At 39.9% G+C, this 16898-nt stretch overlaps 1 protein-coding gene across 1 annotated transcript; it reads right to left on the bottom strand.

Annotated features, from left to right (window-relative positions):
- Window positions 1-1359: 1359 nt before the first annotated feature.
- Window positions 1360-13125, bottom strand: RSL24D1 (ribosomal L24 domain containing 1). Its single transcript, XM_036441387.2, has 6 exons — window positions 12933-13125; window positions 9119-9232; window positions 7387-7459; window positions 5332-5395; window positions 4323-4408; window positions 1360-2557 (listed from the first exon to the last, which is right to left on the bottom strand). Exons 1-6 carry the CDS (start codon window positions 13011-13013, stop codon window positions 2472-2474), a joined length of 504 nt encoding a protein of 167 aa, XP_036297280.1. The 5' UTR covers window positions 13014-13125; the 3' UTR covers window positions 1360-2471.
- Window positions 13126-16898: the final 3773 nt, after the last annotated feature.

The following is a 16898-nucleotide window of genomic DNA, read 5'->3' as shown; positions in this document are numbered from 1 at the left end:
CTTTGATTGCCCCGGCTGGTTCTCATTTTCTCTCTGATTGGTTTAAAAGCAGGTTCACATGGATGGGTGCAGCAGGAACCACCAGAGCTAATTCCCCTGGAGACAGCAGCAAGATTACCGTGAGGTGAGGCAGTTGTGCAATTCTCTTAAGACAGTATTGCTAGTCTAGGTGGTGATTTACAATCATCAGGTCAGCCAGTGAGACACCTGTGTCCTTTTCTCTTCAAATGTTTACTGAAGGAGACAGCATCATTTAAGTAGAATTAAACAGAGTTGCTTCACAATGTGTTTACTATTTGCTTGGTGTTTTTGTCAGTTATTTCAGGGTCATTGTTTCTGCCAGATTCTTTCACCAATGGTGCAAACAAGCTCAGACTCCTGTTCACAGAACTGGGACAGATTATGGATGTGGAATACGGATAGTAACCTTGTCACAATTGCAGGTTTGTCACTAGACTTCAACAATTCTTCCACCAGTTTTTATTTAGATTTGGACACTGTCGAAACTCATTTTGGAAGTTCTTTAGAAATAACCCAGGTATGTTTTGTATGGCAATAGGGGTGGGGGTGCCCTCTGTGAATGGTAGAGAAATCAGTGGACAGTATAGTGTGGTTTTATCTGCATTCTTGGTCTGATTGCTCTTGTCCTCAATTCACTTGAATATTTCTATAAAATTGGTTAATTATTAAAGCTTGTCTTTATGGTGATTTGTTTGCACTCAGGATATTTTAGTCTCATGGTAGTTCTGAGTTAAATGCAGCTGTAAAGGATGACAACCAATTGGTATGTCTCTCACATGGTTTCTTTCTGTCTCCCCCGTCCCTTTCTCTCTCTCTAAAAATCAATGGAAAATATATCCTCTGGTGAGAATTCAAAAATTTTTCATCTGAAAAAACAAACAAAAAACACTCATGTTTCAGGATTCCCTGGGATTTCCCTGGGGTTCAAAGAGCCGTCCCCAGAGTTCCCTGTCAGTCTTCCTGAAGGCTGTGGATTTGGCTGAGGTGAGAAAGCAGCTTCCAGCCACCCCACTTCCCAGTCCCCTGCACAGGAAACAAACTGCTGATGAGACCTTTACTAGTACCTCAGAGAAAGTTCTAAATTTCCACAAGTAATCTCTCATCTGTCGCAGATTTTGAAGATGGAACTAGGCGACCATCAGGTGCCTCAGGTTAGCGAACTACAGCAAGTATAGCTCTTACTAATTAATACAGGGCAATTTTACAAATGTCTTTGATTATGTATACATTTCCCCCAATTGTCACCAATAATATTGTTTATAAATGAGCCATATTTTACAAATAAGAACACAGAGGCAAAACCACATAGAATTCAGGTCTTTTAACACTTAGCCATGGATCAGTTAATTTATTACTAATACTGAAATAAAAATTTAGCCATTACTAATTCTATAATCCTAAAAACCTCTCATTTATTCTAAATTCTGCCCTAAAAAATAACATAAAAATGAGTTCCTAACACTATTAACATACTTAACTTGTAAGTAATATAAAAGTACAGAAACATGAAGTATTAAGTATATATTTTTCTTTAAACATATACCCTACCTCAATAGTATATGTGGGTGAAGTTATTTTCTTCCAAGTAATTGATACTTTACCTTCGTTTAGTACATTTAAAAAATAAATACATAGTCAATTACTAAAGAAATTATTTTATGTGCAAATAATATGTAGACATTTTACCCATAAATTCAATTTTCCTGAAAACAATTAGCTTTTTAAAAGAAAAGCTCTTGGATTCCCCTGCTTCTAAATTACTGTTGAGTGAAAAAAATAAAGCCTGTTCTACCAGGAATCTCATTAGAATTTTCTCAAAAGTGAAATTAGAGAGCAGAGTGCCATTTCAGAATCAACTATTCAACACTCATCCCAACATCCACAACTGCCTTTCTGAACAGGTAAACCAGGTCAAAAGAATCCAACAGAATTAGGCTTCAAGATGAGGCTCTTATGTTCTTCTAATATATTAATAAACCAAAACATGAAATATTGAAATCAAAATAAATGAGTACTTGAGGCTAATTATCATTCAGATTGTTCGTTCCTTTTCATATCCCTCCTTCTATAAAGTTAATAAAGGAAAGATTTTTACTGAAAAGAACATTTTATTTTATATATCACTAGCCATGAATGTTTGTCATCAGTTACTACATAAATGCTTCCTGGTGCCATTATCCAAGTGGCACCACCATTTTATGTCCACAATTCACTTTGTATTTATAAAATTTTCATAATTTACATCTATCACTATTAGTACATCTATCACTGAACATTTAGCATTGAGGTGCAATCTAGCATCCATATTATCAGATGTTTTGCAGATAGTAATGTAGAAGAGATGTATTTTTAATCACCTTTTCATCTGAGTCACCATATGTAAAAAATAAATCAATAACTTAGAGCACCTAAGTCTCTAAAGGACATTTCCAATGTGCTCATTGAAATAGTTAAACAGGATTGTCCGAAACAACTTCCATGTCCACATCCTCTTGTAGTTTCTGTACCATTTTGTCTTCCAACTGCTTTCCTTTGCCTTAAAAAGAAAAATTAAAACTTTTATCAACTCAACGTGACCTTACAGAACTCATCAACAGTTTATAAAGGATCTTGGATGTTTTAAAATAAACTTGGCAATTTCTAAGATATTAAAGAATGGTAAATAAACTTATAAAGATCTTATAATATGCCAAGCGTTAAGAAGGCATTCTACTTACATTTGCTCATTTCACCTTCATAATAAGTTACATTTTATTTCATTTTAGTTACTGTTTTGGGGGGGGGAGGGTTAGAGAGAGAGAGAGAGAAGGAAGGAGGGAAAATGATAGAGAAACACAGATCTGTAGTTTCACTTAGGTAAGCATTCATTGGTTGATTCTTGTATGTGCCCTGATTCTTGTATGTACATCAAGGTTGTGACCAGGGATCTAACCCACAACCTTGACGTATCAGGACAACACTATACAACTTAGCAAGCCGGCCAGGGCACATTTTAAAGAAGAGAAATCTGAGGCACAGAGACAGGTGAACTTGCCTAAGGACACTCAATTGGTAAGTCCAGTAAGTCAAAGTGATGGAATTTGAACCCTGGCTCTTATGGATCCATGATCCCTGCTCTAAACACTGTACTACCAACCTCAGAGGGTTATTTAAAAACTTAGATAACAATATTTCATTCTTATTGTGTTTTAGGTGTCAGTTTCTAACATCTACGTATATGTGAAACAAATGTGCCAGGATTCTATTTCGTTTTAATAAAATTTGGTACAAACACAACCAAGGTACACCTTTAACATAAATCTACTCAACATGTGCTTACAGAATTTGACCTTTCCTAATAAGCTTTAGGCATGGAATCATTCGGAAATCAAGTCTTTACCTAAATCTCACCAAAGTACTTGGTGCCAGCTGACTAAAGACTGGTTTTTCCACACCTCAAAAGAAACTGCACACAGACAACTGCCCAAGTGAGTGACTACTAATCCTATTTAATAAAAGCCTAATATGCTAAGTGTCCCACCGTTCATTTGACTGTTCAGCAGGTTGCTATGACACACACTAACCACCCGGGGGCAGACTCTCCGATCAGTAGGTTAGCTTGCTGCTGGGGTTCTGATTGATCAGCATTGGACAAGAAAGGCCCGGACATGCCTAGAGCTCGCCAGTGTTCCCTGCCAGGCCCTGATCATGCACCGGTGGGGTCCCAGATTGCAAGAGGGAGCAGGCCAGATCGAGGGACCCCACTGGTGCACAAATCTGTGCACCAGGCCTCTAGTAAGTTACATAAACACAAAGAGAAGGTTTTAATACAATACTGTAGTTCTCAAAACTTACATTATCAGAATTGCCTGGAGAACTGCTTAAAGAACAGAGGCCCAGAATCAAAGGGCCAGAGCCTCTGTAGTTATGCTAAGCTCCCCAAGTAATTCCCATACTGACTAGTCTGAGAATCACTATCATAGAACCCTTTCCTTTAATAAAAACAGCTATGAGGCAAAACTGTCTATGAAATTGTTACTCAACTCATTTTGATTAACTTGGAGAGATAACTTACAGAAAAGATTTTATGAAGAAGAAAAAAAAACACATGTAAAAAAAAATTGACTTAAACTGGAAAATATACTAAAAAACTTATAACTATTTAACCAAATTATATCACAAATGTTCTGAGAGAACATTTACATGAAAAAATACTCAACCTTAAAGAGCTAACTGATAACAAATTACATAGGCCACAAAAATCTAGATTTTTTTCCTCTCTCTACTTAAAGCAGAGAATTCCTACACAATGCTTTACTTACATGCAATAGGTGCCCGGATGAGATGGATGTTTTGCTTGACTTCTTTGATGTCCTGAACTTTCTGTAGTTCTTTATTTTTCTTCAACCTATGGTAGCAACATTTAAGGCCAAGATTTCAGTTACTAAAACTTTAGACATTAACCTGTAATTTTTAAAAATAAAATTTACTAATTAAATAAGCCTTATAGATGAGGAATGGGAACTCAATTATTTTCTAGTTACAAATTAGCTTAAATAAGATTCCTACACTACAAACTTGTTCATTCAGTGTATACTTAGTACCTAATAGGAAATAGAATGAGGATTCAATATATATTTGTGGAGTGCATGAAGGAATGAGATTGAAGGGAGAAATTAAGTGTCAGAGATCAATGTCTATTGTATACATGCAGAGCAGAGCCTCCATCATCTCTCCTCAAACAGGGAACAGTCCCTGTTACCTGACTTTTTAAATCATTCAGTGATTACAAGAGCACAAACTCATAAGACATTCAACAAAAAACTAACAGACTTGTTCCCAAACATTTTGGCATTCTCTGTAATGTTTTCACTATCTTTTAAAGCTAAAAAGCTGTTGGTGCATACTTCTTTTCTATGACAACCTGCCATAGAGACAAGGATTAAAAAAATGTGGCAGCCGGGACCGGTTTGGCTCAGTGGATAGAGCGTCGGCCTGCGGACTGAGGGGTCCCGGGTTCGATTCCGGGCAAGGGCATGTGCCTTGGTTGCGGGCACATCCCCGGTGGGGGCTGTGCAGGAGGCAGCTGATCGATGATTCTCTCTCATCGATGTTTCTGACTCTCTGTCCCTCTCTCTTCCTCTCTGTGAAAAATCAATAAAATATATTATAAAAAAAAAAAATGTGGCAAAATGCTAATAGAATATGCAAGTTATTTATATTATTCTTACCAACTTTTTTAAGTCTAAAGTTATGTGGGGGGGAAAACATGCCTCTAAATGACTACTAGCAATTATTTTTCCAAGAGTTACTCTATACATATATTCATACCTGTTCATTATAAATTTAGCTTGACGTTTCTGTTTGATCTCTTCAACTCTCTTCATTGCATCAACTACAAAAAAATTCATAAGAGTTAGCAAGTTGTTCACATTCAAGCAAGAGCTTTAACAATAACTTCTTTACTCTTTATTCTGATTTAGAAGTTTATTAAATGAAAAACTCATTTTTTTAAAAACTCTACTAAAACAGCTGAGGTACCCTTTGCTGGCATCACTGTTAACTATTTTTTACTACCAGAATCATTTCTCTAAGTTTTATTTTACAAAAGCTTTTACTACTAAATTGTCCTTCTATAGTAAAGCAGTCTAATGCTTTTCAAATTTTATTTTACAGAGAACTCAGATTAATAGCAACTAATACCATTCTCAGCTCGTCATCTCCATAAATGAAAGACAGCATCTTTCTGTCATAAAGACCAGTTTTCCTTCCAGTTCCTGGGAAATAATCAGCACATTATAAATACTGGTAAAATGAACCAGTCAACCACTAAAATCCGACTGTTTTGGAAAATGTGTACAGAAGCTGAGCCCAACTATGCTTAGTACCTACCGTATTTTTCGGACCATAAGACGCACTTTTTTCCCCCCAGAAGTGGGGGAAAATAGTCCCTGCGTTTTATGGTCCAAATATAGCCTACACATATACTTTTAAAAAAAAGTTTTTTTACTTGCCCGGCTCTGTGTGGTCTCTGTGTGCTTGCCCGGCTCTAAAATGGTTCTAAATGCTGCTGTTTACTTTACAGGGTTGATTACATGTGTTTATGACTGTGATGTTGGGTTTTAATGCACATAAAATATTTTAGGACACTATTTGTTTCAGAATCTTTTTTTCTTCATTTCCCTTCTCTAAAAACTGGTGCGTCTTATGGTCCGGAGCGTCTTATGGTCCGAAAAATATGGTATATCAGCACTGTCCAATGTAAGATATGTAATTTTAAATTTCTAGCAGACACATTAAAAAGAAACAGGTCAACATTAAATTTAATGATATATTTTGTTTCACCCACCATATCTAGAATATTGTCATTTCAACGTGCAATCAGTATAAAAAATTATTAGACATTTTATGCTTGCTTTCATACTAAGTCTTCAATAACCACATGTATTTGGTATTACCGCACATTTCAATGCAGACTAACCACATTTCAAATGCTTAGCTGACCCATTGGCCTCAAATACTCATTTCTTTTGATTTCAATATTTCATGTTTTGGTTTACTAGCAATTAGAAGAACATAAAGGCCTCATGTTGAAGCAGAATTATTGCTATGTGCAAAAGGCAATTCTAAAACTGGACTCTGATTCCTCCACGCAGTTCAAAAAAGTAAAGCTTTTAGAGGGTGTCAAATACCACCACAAATGCCCATAACATTCAATTCTTCTCCCGAATTCTTGTGACTGACTGGCTGAGAAAAACGTGTTGAAAGAGATGCCCTGTCTGTGATCCATTACAAACTAATAATGTTTAAAAAATGCTAAGCTTTAGGGACTACTAGTTAACAAACTACATCACCCTCAACACAAGACTAGAAGTGGCTGAAGACATCAAGGCGGGAAGAAAGGGCAGGGCCCGGGGCCATAAACACACACAAATAATGGAATCTACAAGCTATCTTAAGAACTCAATTTTACTACATGTGTACTTTCTGTCATTTCTGCCTACTTAAAAAACAACAAACTACAAGAACAAGATATTGCTTTTAATTTCAGTAACCTATAGCTTCATTTTTACCTATTGAGTAAGACTTTCTGCACTTTTTAATTTTATCAAATCACTCAATTTTACATAATACACTATATCTCTAAATCAAATCATCTCAACTTGTAAAGTGTGCTAAGTTTTGTGTATATTTTAACTATACCACACTCACCCAACAAAATATTCTCTTTTTTTTTTCCTTCAGATTTCTGGATGTTTTGTGTGTGAGCACTTTAAATATTATCAAATTTAATAATTACATTATTTTTATAATGGACACATCAGCCACTTGGGGAAAGGATTTTGAGTAGCTTATGAAAATTCCTGGCATTCCCTTGTGACTTACTCGTTTTATTCCACAGCTCTCGCTGGTATTTGACAGGTTCATTTCTGCGTTTTTCAAATTCAAATGAATTATCCTGTAAAAGGGGGACAAGTTTGGTTTTTAGAGAGGTATGAAGGAAACATTTCTTAAAATTTATTCTCCTTTTGACAAGCATTCGGAATGTATTAAACTATGGACACACATTAAGATTCCCCCAAAGGTGATCCCAACAATACAAGTTCTTAAACCTTTTCTCCTTTACACAATGATGTACAAGACAGCCCTACTGAAAACTTTTATCTATATCCAGTGATTCCCAAAAGGAAGGAAGGGAAGAGCTCAAACTTGATTCCTCAGGAGGCACATAGCACTCACAGGATCAAACAAACTGAAAAAGTTTCCCTAACTTCCCATTCCTAGATGGGATCATAGTCAGAAAACTGTGTATTAGGCTGAACCATATGAAATTAGCATTTTTCATAGATCAAAAGAATCAAACACTGAGAATTTCATGTGGTTCAACCTAAATACCCATCATGCTTACACATTTGAAGACCTATACACCTTCGTGCTAAAGCATAAAGCTATGAAACTACACATCTTCAAGGCAATATAATGCTACTCTACATGACATAAGCTTTGCCCTGAAATTCTTCAGGTCCCTTCTTAATGTAGTTGGTATTTTGACAGTTAATAATCCTATTTATCTTAAAACATGCAAAACAATTTTGGAAAAACTACAAAAGTACTTATTGGTTTCCAAATCTACCTCACAGGAATATGGAACTGCACTAACTCCATGTCTGGCTAGTTCATTTATAATACACATGACTCTATTTAGATCACAACAACATCAACAATGACAAGGTCACCAGCAAGTGGGACTGGTATTCTTTCTTCATTCATATAGTTGCCACCTACAATTGAAGTGCTTGTTTCTGCTTGCCTATACTGAAAATTATTTTTGTAATGGTAACTATAATTTGGCCTTGCATCTTGTAAAAAAATATTCATTACATTCATTGAAAATCTCTGATTTTGTTAAGGAAGCCAACAAGGGCTTCATGGCAATTCTTAGACACTGCCCTTACGGAGTAGGGGGGTGGGACAATAGCCGTGGGTTTGGGGGGAGAGTAAGCCATGGAGGGAGGGGAGTTTAGATCTTCCTCCCTCGAGGGGAGCCTGTGCAGCAGCGTTCAGCTCCTCCCTTTGAAGGGGCTGAATGTGGACAAGCTTCCCCAGATCCTTTGACCAATTCAGGAACAGCAGCAATATGAGGACAGGGACTCACACACGAAATTCCTTTCTCACAGCAATACTAAGAACTTCTCCGCCTTCAGACACATAGTCTTGCTAAGGAAATCTATATACTGATAAGTGAGTCTATTACAAATCTCATCTGAATCCTCACTGCTATTCAAGAATCCTTTAATTAATTTTTTAACTTCCTCTCAAAATCCCTCAACAGCAATTTCCAGCTTTACCCTTTTCTTTGCAAGCGCTAAAAGTAGTTTTCTGAGACTAAGAAAGATCAGTTCTACAAACTGGATTACAGTTGTTGTTTTTTTCCTTTTCAAATCCTACAGATTTATGGATTATAAGCTCATGTAAAAATTACTACTATAACCAAATACAAAAAAGTCATTCATCAATCATGTTGCAGGAAGCTTTGTTATAGTTAATTAAATACATAACCGCCCCAACTCCTCCAAAAAAGAACCTGAAATTTTTAGACTGTAAAAACTATACTCACCACTGTGAGCTCTTTACCAGCTGCTTTACGGAAAGCTTTAGTCCACCTGACCTTGCGAGGATTGCGCTTCTTTTTAAAGTTTTTATGACACTTGGATTTACAAAACCTGAACACCTACAAGAAAAGTTAAAATAGTGAGAAGTATTAAAAGTTTGTTTTTTTTATCATAGGGTATTACCCCTCCCAGACAAAACACACTGACAATGTTCCTCACTCACAATTGCTTCTACTTACCATACTATTAAGAAATATATGGACATACCAGGTTAAATGGAAATTGAACTATTTTTTTACTATCATGCACCATCATAAATAAAAGCTGAGGGCCCTGAAAATATGGTTACAAACTAACATTTTTATAAAATAACAGTAAAAACCTTATCCTTATCTTGAATCAGGAATAGTTTTAAGGAAAGTCATTTATTTAAATCACTTCCCATTTTACAATAATTCTCAAAATTCACTTTCTATATACCTCTGCTGGGGTAAAAGTTTCAAGCCACCATCCCAAGATCTCCTTTGGTTCTTTCCATCCTTGCATAAAATAATTTCAAAAAGCAACTAAAACTGGCTATAGATTTGTTTTCTAAAATCTACTTGGAAGAATCTTCATTACTACTTTAATTCTCCACCTTAGTAATGCTTACAATTTAAGGATGCCTCGATGTGCTCCTAAAATAGATTACTGGGACTCATTGTGCAAGTCTAAACTGCATTATTTTGTTACTTTGTAATGTCTTAAAACACATTACAATTTGTGTGCTACCAAGAGAAATATGAAAAGAAAAGGTATTTTTTTATAGTTAAATTACCACACCTGAGAAGATGTGACCCTTAAAAATAAATCAAAATGAGGTATAAACATTTCCAACTGAAATAAGGCAAAATACTTGCATGTGTCACAAGCCAAAATACTTTTCCTTTTACGTATACTTTCTTCTATGGGGAACTTCAAGCAGGTCATTATACACACTCAAGCATACTTTTCTTCGAAATGGTCAATACTAGGTTAATCTAATCTAGGCTCATACCTCCTGGAGAGCCCTCTTCAGACAGACCTGAGTGAAAGTTTGTCTGCATTCTTGAATTAATTTCAAAGTAATAAGAAAATATGAAAACTATTGTAGTCTCCTGGAGTAACTCACTATGAAATCACTATCAGTAAAATTTCTTTGAGCATTTCCAGCCCAAAGTATTATAACCTTTTTAAGTAAAAGCCTCCTATGTTTAATACTTACTATATAACTCCTAGACATATTCCCATTTCTGAGCTATATCTAAGAGGGATTTGAACTTGTCCAGGGTCTTCTCAATTCCAGAAAGAGCCCAGGGGAAGTTATAGAGAAGTCTATTTGAACTCCAAATCTATAGACATTCTCTGACAAGCACATGAAACATCTGAAGAGGGGATGGGGATTCAATCAGCAAATAAGGTGCATCTACTATGTGCCTGATGTTATACGAGGTATAGGAATACAAGAATAACTAAAACATAAATCCCTACCTTGAGAACTTAGGCTAGCAAGCTAAGTATGATAAAGTCTCACTTTGAAATAGGAGAGATTGAGATCAAACTAGGATATAAAAAATGGGATAAAGTTATATATAATAATCATGTATAAAGTAATATGGAAAAACACAATAAGGTGATTAAATCTCACCTACAGGGTAATCCTGTTTGGTGGATGGATTTTGTGTGAGACAAAGCTCCGAAGGCTAAAGTGTCCCTTTTAATTTTGTCCTCTAGCATCATCCTATCTTCAACGTGCAAACAAACGATCCATCTAATCACACCTCCGTCCTTTGCCCCTTTCTTACTCCACCAATTCAACATTTATCAAGCACTCAGTAGGGCGTATTTTTCCTGTTTATAAACTATGTGAAAATATGGAGCATTATCACTAATTCCACCTTTAAGAGGCTACCTAAGAAGTATAAGAGGAGAAGTCTCTATGAAAGATTTGCCTCAAAAGCTAAGCGCATAAAGGCAGAAAGACTAGTTCGGGGGCTAGAAAAATGACAGGTGCCGAACCTGGAACCAGGGCAGGAAAAGAGAAAGCAAAGACCACTCACTATCCTTTGCAAAGGCAGAATGAATAGCACTCTTAACAACTAGATACAAAAGGGGAAAGATCCAAAGGTGACTCTTCCATTTCTAGCAAAGCTGTCTACAGATGAGAGAGATTAATTCAGAGAGCAAAATGATCTGAGGTATAGTAAGGAATGCTCCTTCAGCGGGCTCACTGGTGGGTTCAAACAGGATTACCCAGGCAGGTGGCAAATTCAGAACTGGAGCTAAGGGGATACAGATTTGGGATTCATCAACACAGATAAAATGAGAACAGGCATGCCTCATTTTATTGCACTTCACCCTATGGCACTTCACAGGTGTTGCGCTTATTTACCAAAAGATGATGACTCACTTCATCTGAGTGGTGGTCTGGAACGGAATCTACAATATCTCCAAGGGGTGCCTGTGCTTTTCCTTCATTCGTGCTTCAGGGTCTCCATTACTTCTAACTTCTCCAATCCGTTTGTTCTGATCCCCTGGTCTTCCCTAACCTTCCCTACCTCACTGACCTCAACTTCCCAGGTGTCTGTCAGATCAACATCCAGCTCCAGATAGCGGCTCCCACATCTGTGGTTCTAATTCCAAAACACAGCTGACAAGCACTGCTGGACAAAAACCATTAAATCATGATGACCAGGTCATCTACAGAGCCACACTGCCCACTGTGAATTTGAATCCAACCTGGCAATGATTCATTTTATACTAATTATATATACACCACATATATATTGCTCTTTCAAGTACCCAAACATAGATTTGGTCGCTCACTTTCAGGAAGAACCCTTGCTCCTGACTTAATGAGTTCAATATCTTCCGTCTATAATAGAGAGAGAACTCAGTGAAGCAGAAACTGTAAATTCCTTAACATGTCAACATCATCTCCACAAATTCATGCATCGTTCACAAAGTCTTTCACAACCAGCCCTCACGGTGTGGCCATATGTGTGTTAGCTTATGTTTACAGATTCATCTTTTTGCAAATACTCTTGCATTTGTATTTATAGCCCTACCCCCAAGCCTCTGTTACCACCCACGATGCTCCGTCCTGAGCCTTTGCTCAAACTGCTCCCTTTCCTTCCACCCGGAATGCCCTCTCCACACTTGCTCGTGCACAATTCAAGATCCAGGGCAAATGCCATCTCCTGCCCGGGCCTTGTCATCTATACGACCCCCCAAACACACACACTCACCTCCAATAACTGCATAATACGTAAGTCTACTAAGCCTATAAGTGTTTCCCAAAGTGCGGTACGTGTACCCCCAGGGATACAGGAAGTTTGGTGGGGGTACGCGTTGCACCGGAGTTCGGTGGGGATATGCACTGCACCGTGCTTAGCTGCGCCTAATTCTACGTTCTCATGAGTACGAGGGGTTCTCAGCGTTACGAAAATTATAGAGGGGGTACACATAGGTCAAAAGTTTGGGAAACACTGGCTAAATGAATGAAACATTTCCATCAACCTCTACACACTATGGACAGAAACAAGGCTTCTCCACCTCCAAGCTGCGGACATTAACGACGACGCCGGACTGGGCACCCGTTCCACAAAGCTCCCTGACGTGTAGGGTGGCCGCCCGGCCCCGCTCCTCCGGAGCCTCGCAGCAGCCCACCTCGCCCCAGGGCGGCCCGGTGGCCAGCTCCGTCCCGGACGCCCGCAGGCGAAGCCGCCCAGGCGGGAGGTGGAGGCCGGAGCCGATGCAAAGCCTCCCTCTCACCGGGGGAAACCGGCCCGGCCGCCTCACCTTGCAGTCGTTGCGGACGAACATCATGCCGTGGCCCGGGTAGATGGGCCCGGAGCAGAAGTAGCACTTCTCTATACGCATGTTGGACGCGCGTGGGGACCCACCACCCCGACGCCGGCCGCGAAAGGAAGTGACGTAGCGCCTGAACCGGAAGTGGTTCTTCCCCCCAAGTTCCCGACCCGGAAGAGGCGAACGTCCGGGTAGCTGGGGCCTCGGGAGAGCGACCCGGCCCTGACGGCGCCCCCCCGTGGCCGCGCCGGCAACAGCACCGCCGGCGGCGCAGGCGCGGAGCCGCCGCGTCGGCCTGGCTGCGGTCTATGGGAAAAGCGAAATGGGGCTTCGTGCTGTCCACCGAGCGCGCTTTCTCACAGCGCCGTTTCCTTCTCTGCCACACGCTGTCCCTGGTTTGCGCTTTGCTCCATCGGTGTTTCCCCGCTACAAACCCATTTCTCCATTCCCTTCCCCACACCCGCCCCAGGTTCCCGCCCCAAACCCTCCTGCCTGCGCCCGGGGACCCTCCGCTCCTGGGGACCCTGCGACCACGCAGCTGAGCCTGAGGCTCGGCGGATGTTACCAGCAATTCCCTCCCCATTCAATTCAGACTTATGGTGCTGTTCTCCATCTTTGCTTCGGCCCCCTTTCAAACGACATGTATATGTGGCAGGAAAAGCCCCAAACCCAAACATTTCCCCAGGTGGTTTCCCCAGAGCTCAGGACTCCTCCCCCAGAGGCCATCAGATCCTTGGAGCACCTGCCAGAGATTTTCTGTGCATAGCCAAACATTTTATATATATATATGGTGTGTGTGTGTGTGTGTGTGTGTGTACTCTCTCACCTTTATTATAACATCGATAAGCATCCCAGGCACCCTTTTCTGTGTTGTTATCTGTCTCCTCCACACAAAACGAGCTCTAGGAGGGCAGGGGTTTTTGTCGTTTTGTTTACAGCTCTATCCCCAGTACCTAGAACAGAGTTCCCTGGCTCATGAATAAGCATTTAATACACTTTTTTTAAAAGTCAATGAACATGTAACATTCTTTTTCATAGCTATTTATGTGTAATTGTATAAAGGTGTTTTAATGGATTGCCTATGGATTAACATGTTTCTTAAATTTTTACATGATAGCCATCTACACTGCTATACCTTTAAAGAAGGGGGATTAATCTGTATAGAACTGCTGGGTCGGAGGATGTGTACAGTTTTAAAATTTGGTGTATAATCCTGAATGCCTTCCAAAGGTTTGAACAACCAGTAAGATGCTTCTTTCACTATCTTTTTATCCAAGGTGATTTTGCCAGTCTAAGGTCAAATTTTTTTATTATTTTTTAAAATATATTTTTTCAACTCTATTTTATTGATTGATTGATTATGGTATTACATAATTGTCCTCATCCCCCCATGCCCATCCCAAACCCCTCCCCTCGTATTCCCCCACCACCCTGTTGTCCCTGACCACTGGTTAAGCATATATATATGCATAAGTCCTTTGGTTGATCTCTCTCCGTTTCCCCCACCCTCCCCTACCTTCCCTTTGAGGTTTGACAGTCTGATCCATGCTTCCCGGTCTCTGGTTCTGTTCTTGTTCATCACTTTATGTTGTTCATTATTTCCCCTAGATGCAAAATATATTTTTATTGATTTCAGAGAGGAAGGAAGAGGGAGAAAGAGATAGAAACATCAATGATGAGAATCATTGGCGGGCTGCCTCCTGCACGCCTTCTACTGCAGATGGAGCCCCTCAGGTGGATACTCCATCCACTGAGCGAAACCAGCCAGGGCCGCATTTTTCTATTATTACTTGAACTTGCATTTAATTGTGAAGTTAGAATCTTCCCAAATATTTGGAATTCACTTTTTTCTGAAATGCCTATTCATACCCTTCAGTTTTCTTCTGCATTACTTTCTTTTTTAATATATTTTATTGATTTTTAACAGAGAGAAAGGGAGAGAGATAGAGAGCTAGAAATGTCGATGAGAGAGAAACATCGACCAGCTGCCTCTTGCACACCCCCTACCGGGGATGTGCCCGCAACCAATGTACATGCCCTTGGCCGGAATCGAACCCGGGACCTTTCAGTCTGCAGACCTACGCTCTACCGCTGAGCCAAACTGGTTTTGGCATACTATTTAATAGTACTTTACATATTAAGATTAGCCCTCTACTGGCATTTAGAAATCATTTCCTAATTTATCAAGCCCTCTTCAAGATTGTTTTTCATAACTTTTCTCCATTATTTAAATAGCATAATTTTCACATTTGAATTTGCAGCTACTCTGGAATTTGCTTACGTGTAAATAATGACATAGGATTACAGTTTGGCTCCCCCAACTAATTCAAAATATCACGTCTCTTTGGGTTTACCTTTGGACTCTCTGCTTTGTTTGATATATGTATCTATTTATGTGCCTGTAACGAAGTGTTTATTGTAATTTAAAAAAAATATGTTTGTATTGATTTCAGAGAGAAAGGGAGAGGGAGAAATAAAAACATGAATGATGAGAACTGGTCAGCTACCTCCTGCACAACCCACACTGGGGATCGAGCCCACAACCTGAGCATGTTCCCTGAATGGGAATTGAAATGACATTTTATTGAAACAACTATTTTTTAGAAGGTGGTAAAGTTCTTTTGGACAAGGTGACATCAGAACATCTTTAAAGGATGGGAGAGAGCGCCATGCAGATATATGGAAGACTAGCTACCCAGACAGAGAGAATTGCTAACATTCCTGAGGCAGGAGCACACTTGTCTGCTCCAAAGCCAGTGTACCTGCAAAGGAGTGAGTGAGTGAATGAGTGAGTGAGTGAGTGAGTGAGTGAGTGAAATAAGGTCGGAGAGTCCAGCTCCCCACATACTCCCTCCTCATCCAATCAATTACGATAACCTCCCCAATGCCTCTTGAATCCATCTCTCAGTCTTTGTTTAGGCTTTTACCCTCCTTGTTTAGTTCATCTAAGACTGGCTACACTTCCCACATGATACATGCTCTACAAATGTTTGATGTAACATATGTGGCTTACTTCCTCCAGAACATGTTGTCTTGGTTGGCCCCTCATCAAGGACCGGGTGGAAATTGTGCCCTTGGATTTGATTTCCTTTAGTACTGATCTCTGGTTTGAAACAATGTGATGGGAAATGAAGTTGCATTCACATACAAACTTGAGAGACTAGACCACTATCATGTAATAAAGAGGTAATATACAAATCGACCATCACACCCTCACACAAGATGGCCACCACAAGGTGGCTGGCAGGGGAGGACAGTTGGGGGTGACCAGGCCTGCAGGAGAGGGAAGTTAGGGGTGACATGGCTGGCAGGGGAGGGCAGTTGGGAGCAACCAGACCTGCAGGGGAGGGCAGTTGGGGGCAACCAGGCTGGCAGGGGAGCAGTTAGGCATTGATCATGCTGGCAGGGGAGTGGTTAGGGGGTCATCAGGCTGGCATGCAGAAGCAGTTAGGGGCAATCCGGCAGACAGGAAGGCAGGCAGGCAAGCAATTGGGAGCCAGCAGTCCTGGATTGTGAGAGGGATGTCCCAGATTGGAGAGGATGCAAGATGGTCTAAGGAACACCTCCTGCCAGTGCACAAATTTCATGCACCAGGCCTCTAGTCTATAATAATAAAAGCGTAAAATGCTAATTAGACTAGACAGTCGAACGACCTTCTGGATGTCATTCCGGACATCCTTACTGATGAAGCCTTGGGATCCCTGTGGGATCGGGCCTAAACCGGCAGTTAGACATCCCCCAAGAAGTCCAGGATTGTGAGAGGGTAACAGCCGGGCTGAGGGACTACCCCCCCCCCATGCATGAATTTCATGCACTGGCCTCTAGATTATAAGCTCAATTGGCACAATGCTCACTGAAGATACAATTCACTTTTACATCGTCTTATAAATATTCAATAGAAAAAAGCACATTGACTCACAAAAACATGGCACTTCAATAACAAATTTAAACAAAGGA

Source organism: Pipistrellus kuhlii, unplaced genomic scaffold (assembly GCF_014108245.1).
Source record: "Pipistrellus kuhlii isolate mPipKuh1 unplaced genomic scaffold, mPipKuh1.p scaffold_m20_p_1, whole genome shotgun sequence".
Classification (NCBI taxonomy): Eukaryota; Metazoa; Chordata; class Mammalia; order Chiroptera; family Vespertilionidae; genus Pipistrellus; species Pipistrellus kuhlii.
The sequence above is the reverse complement of the archived record's forward strand: the minus strand, read 5'-3'. Positions and strand labels throughout refer to the sequence as shown.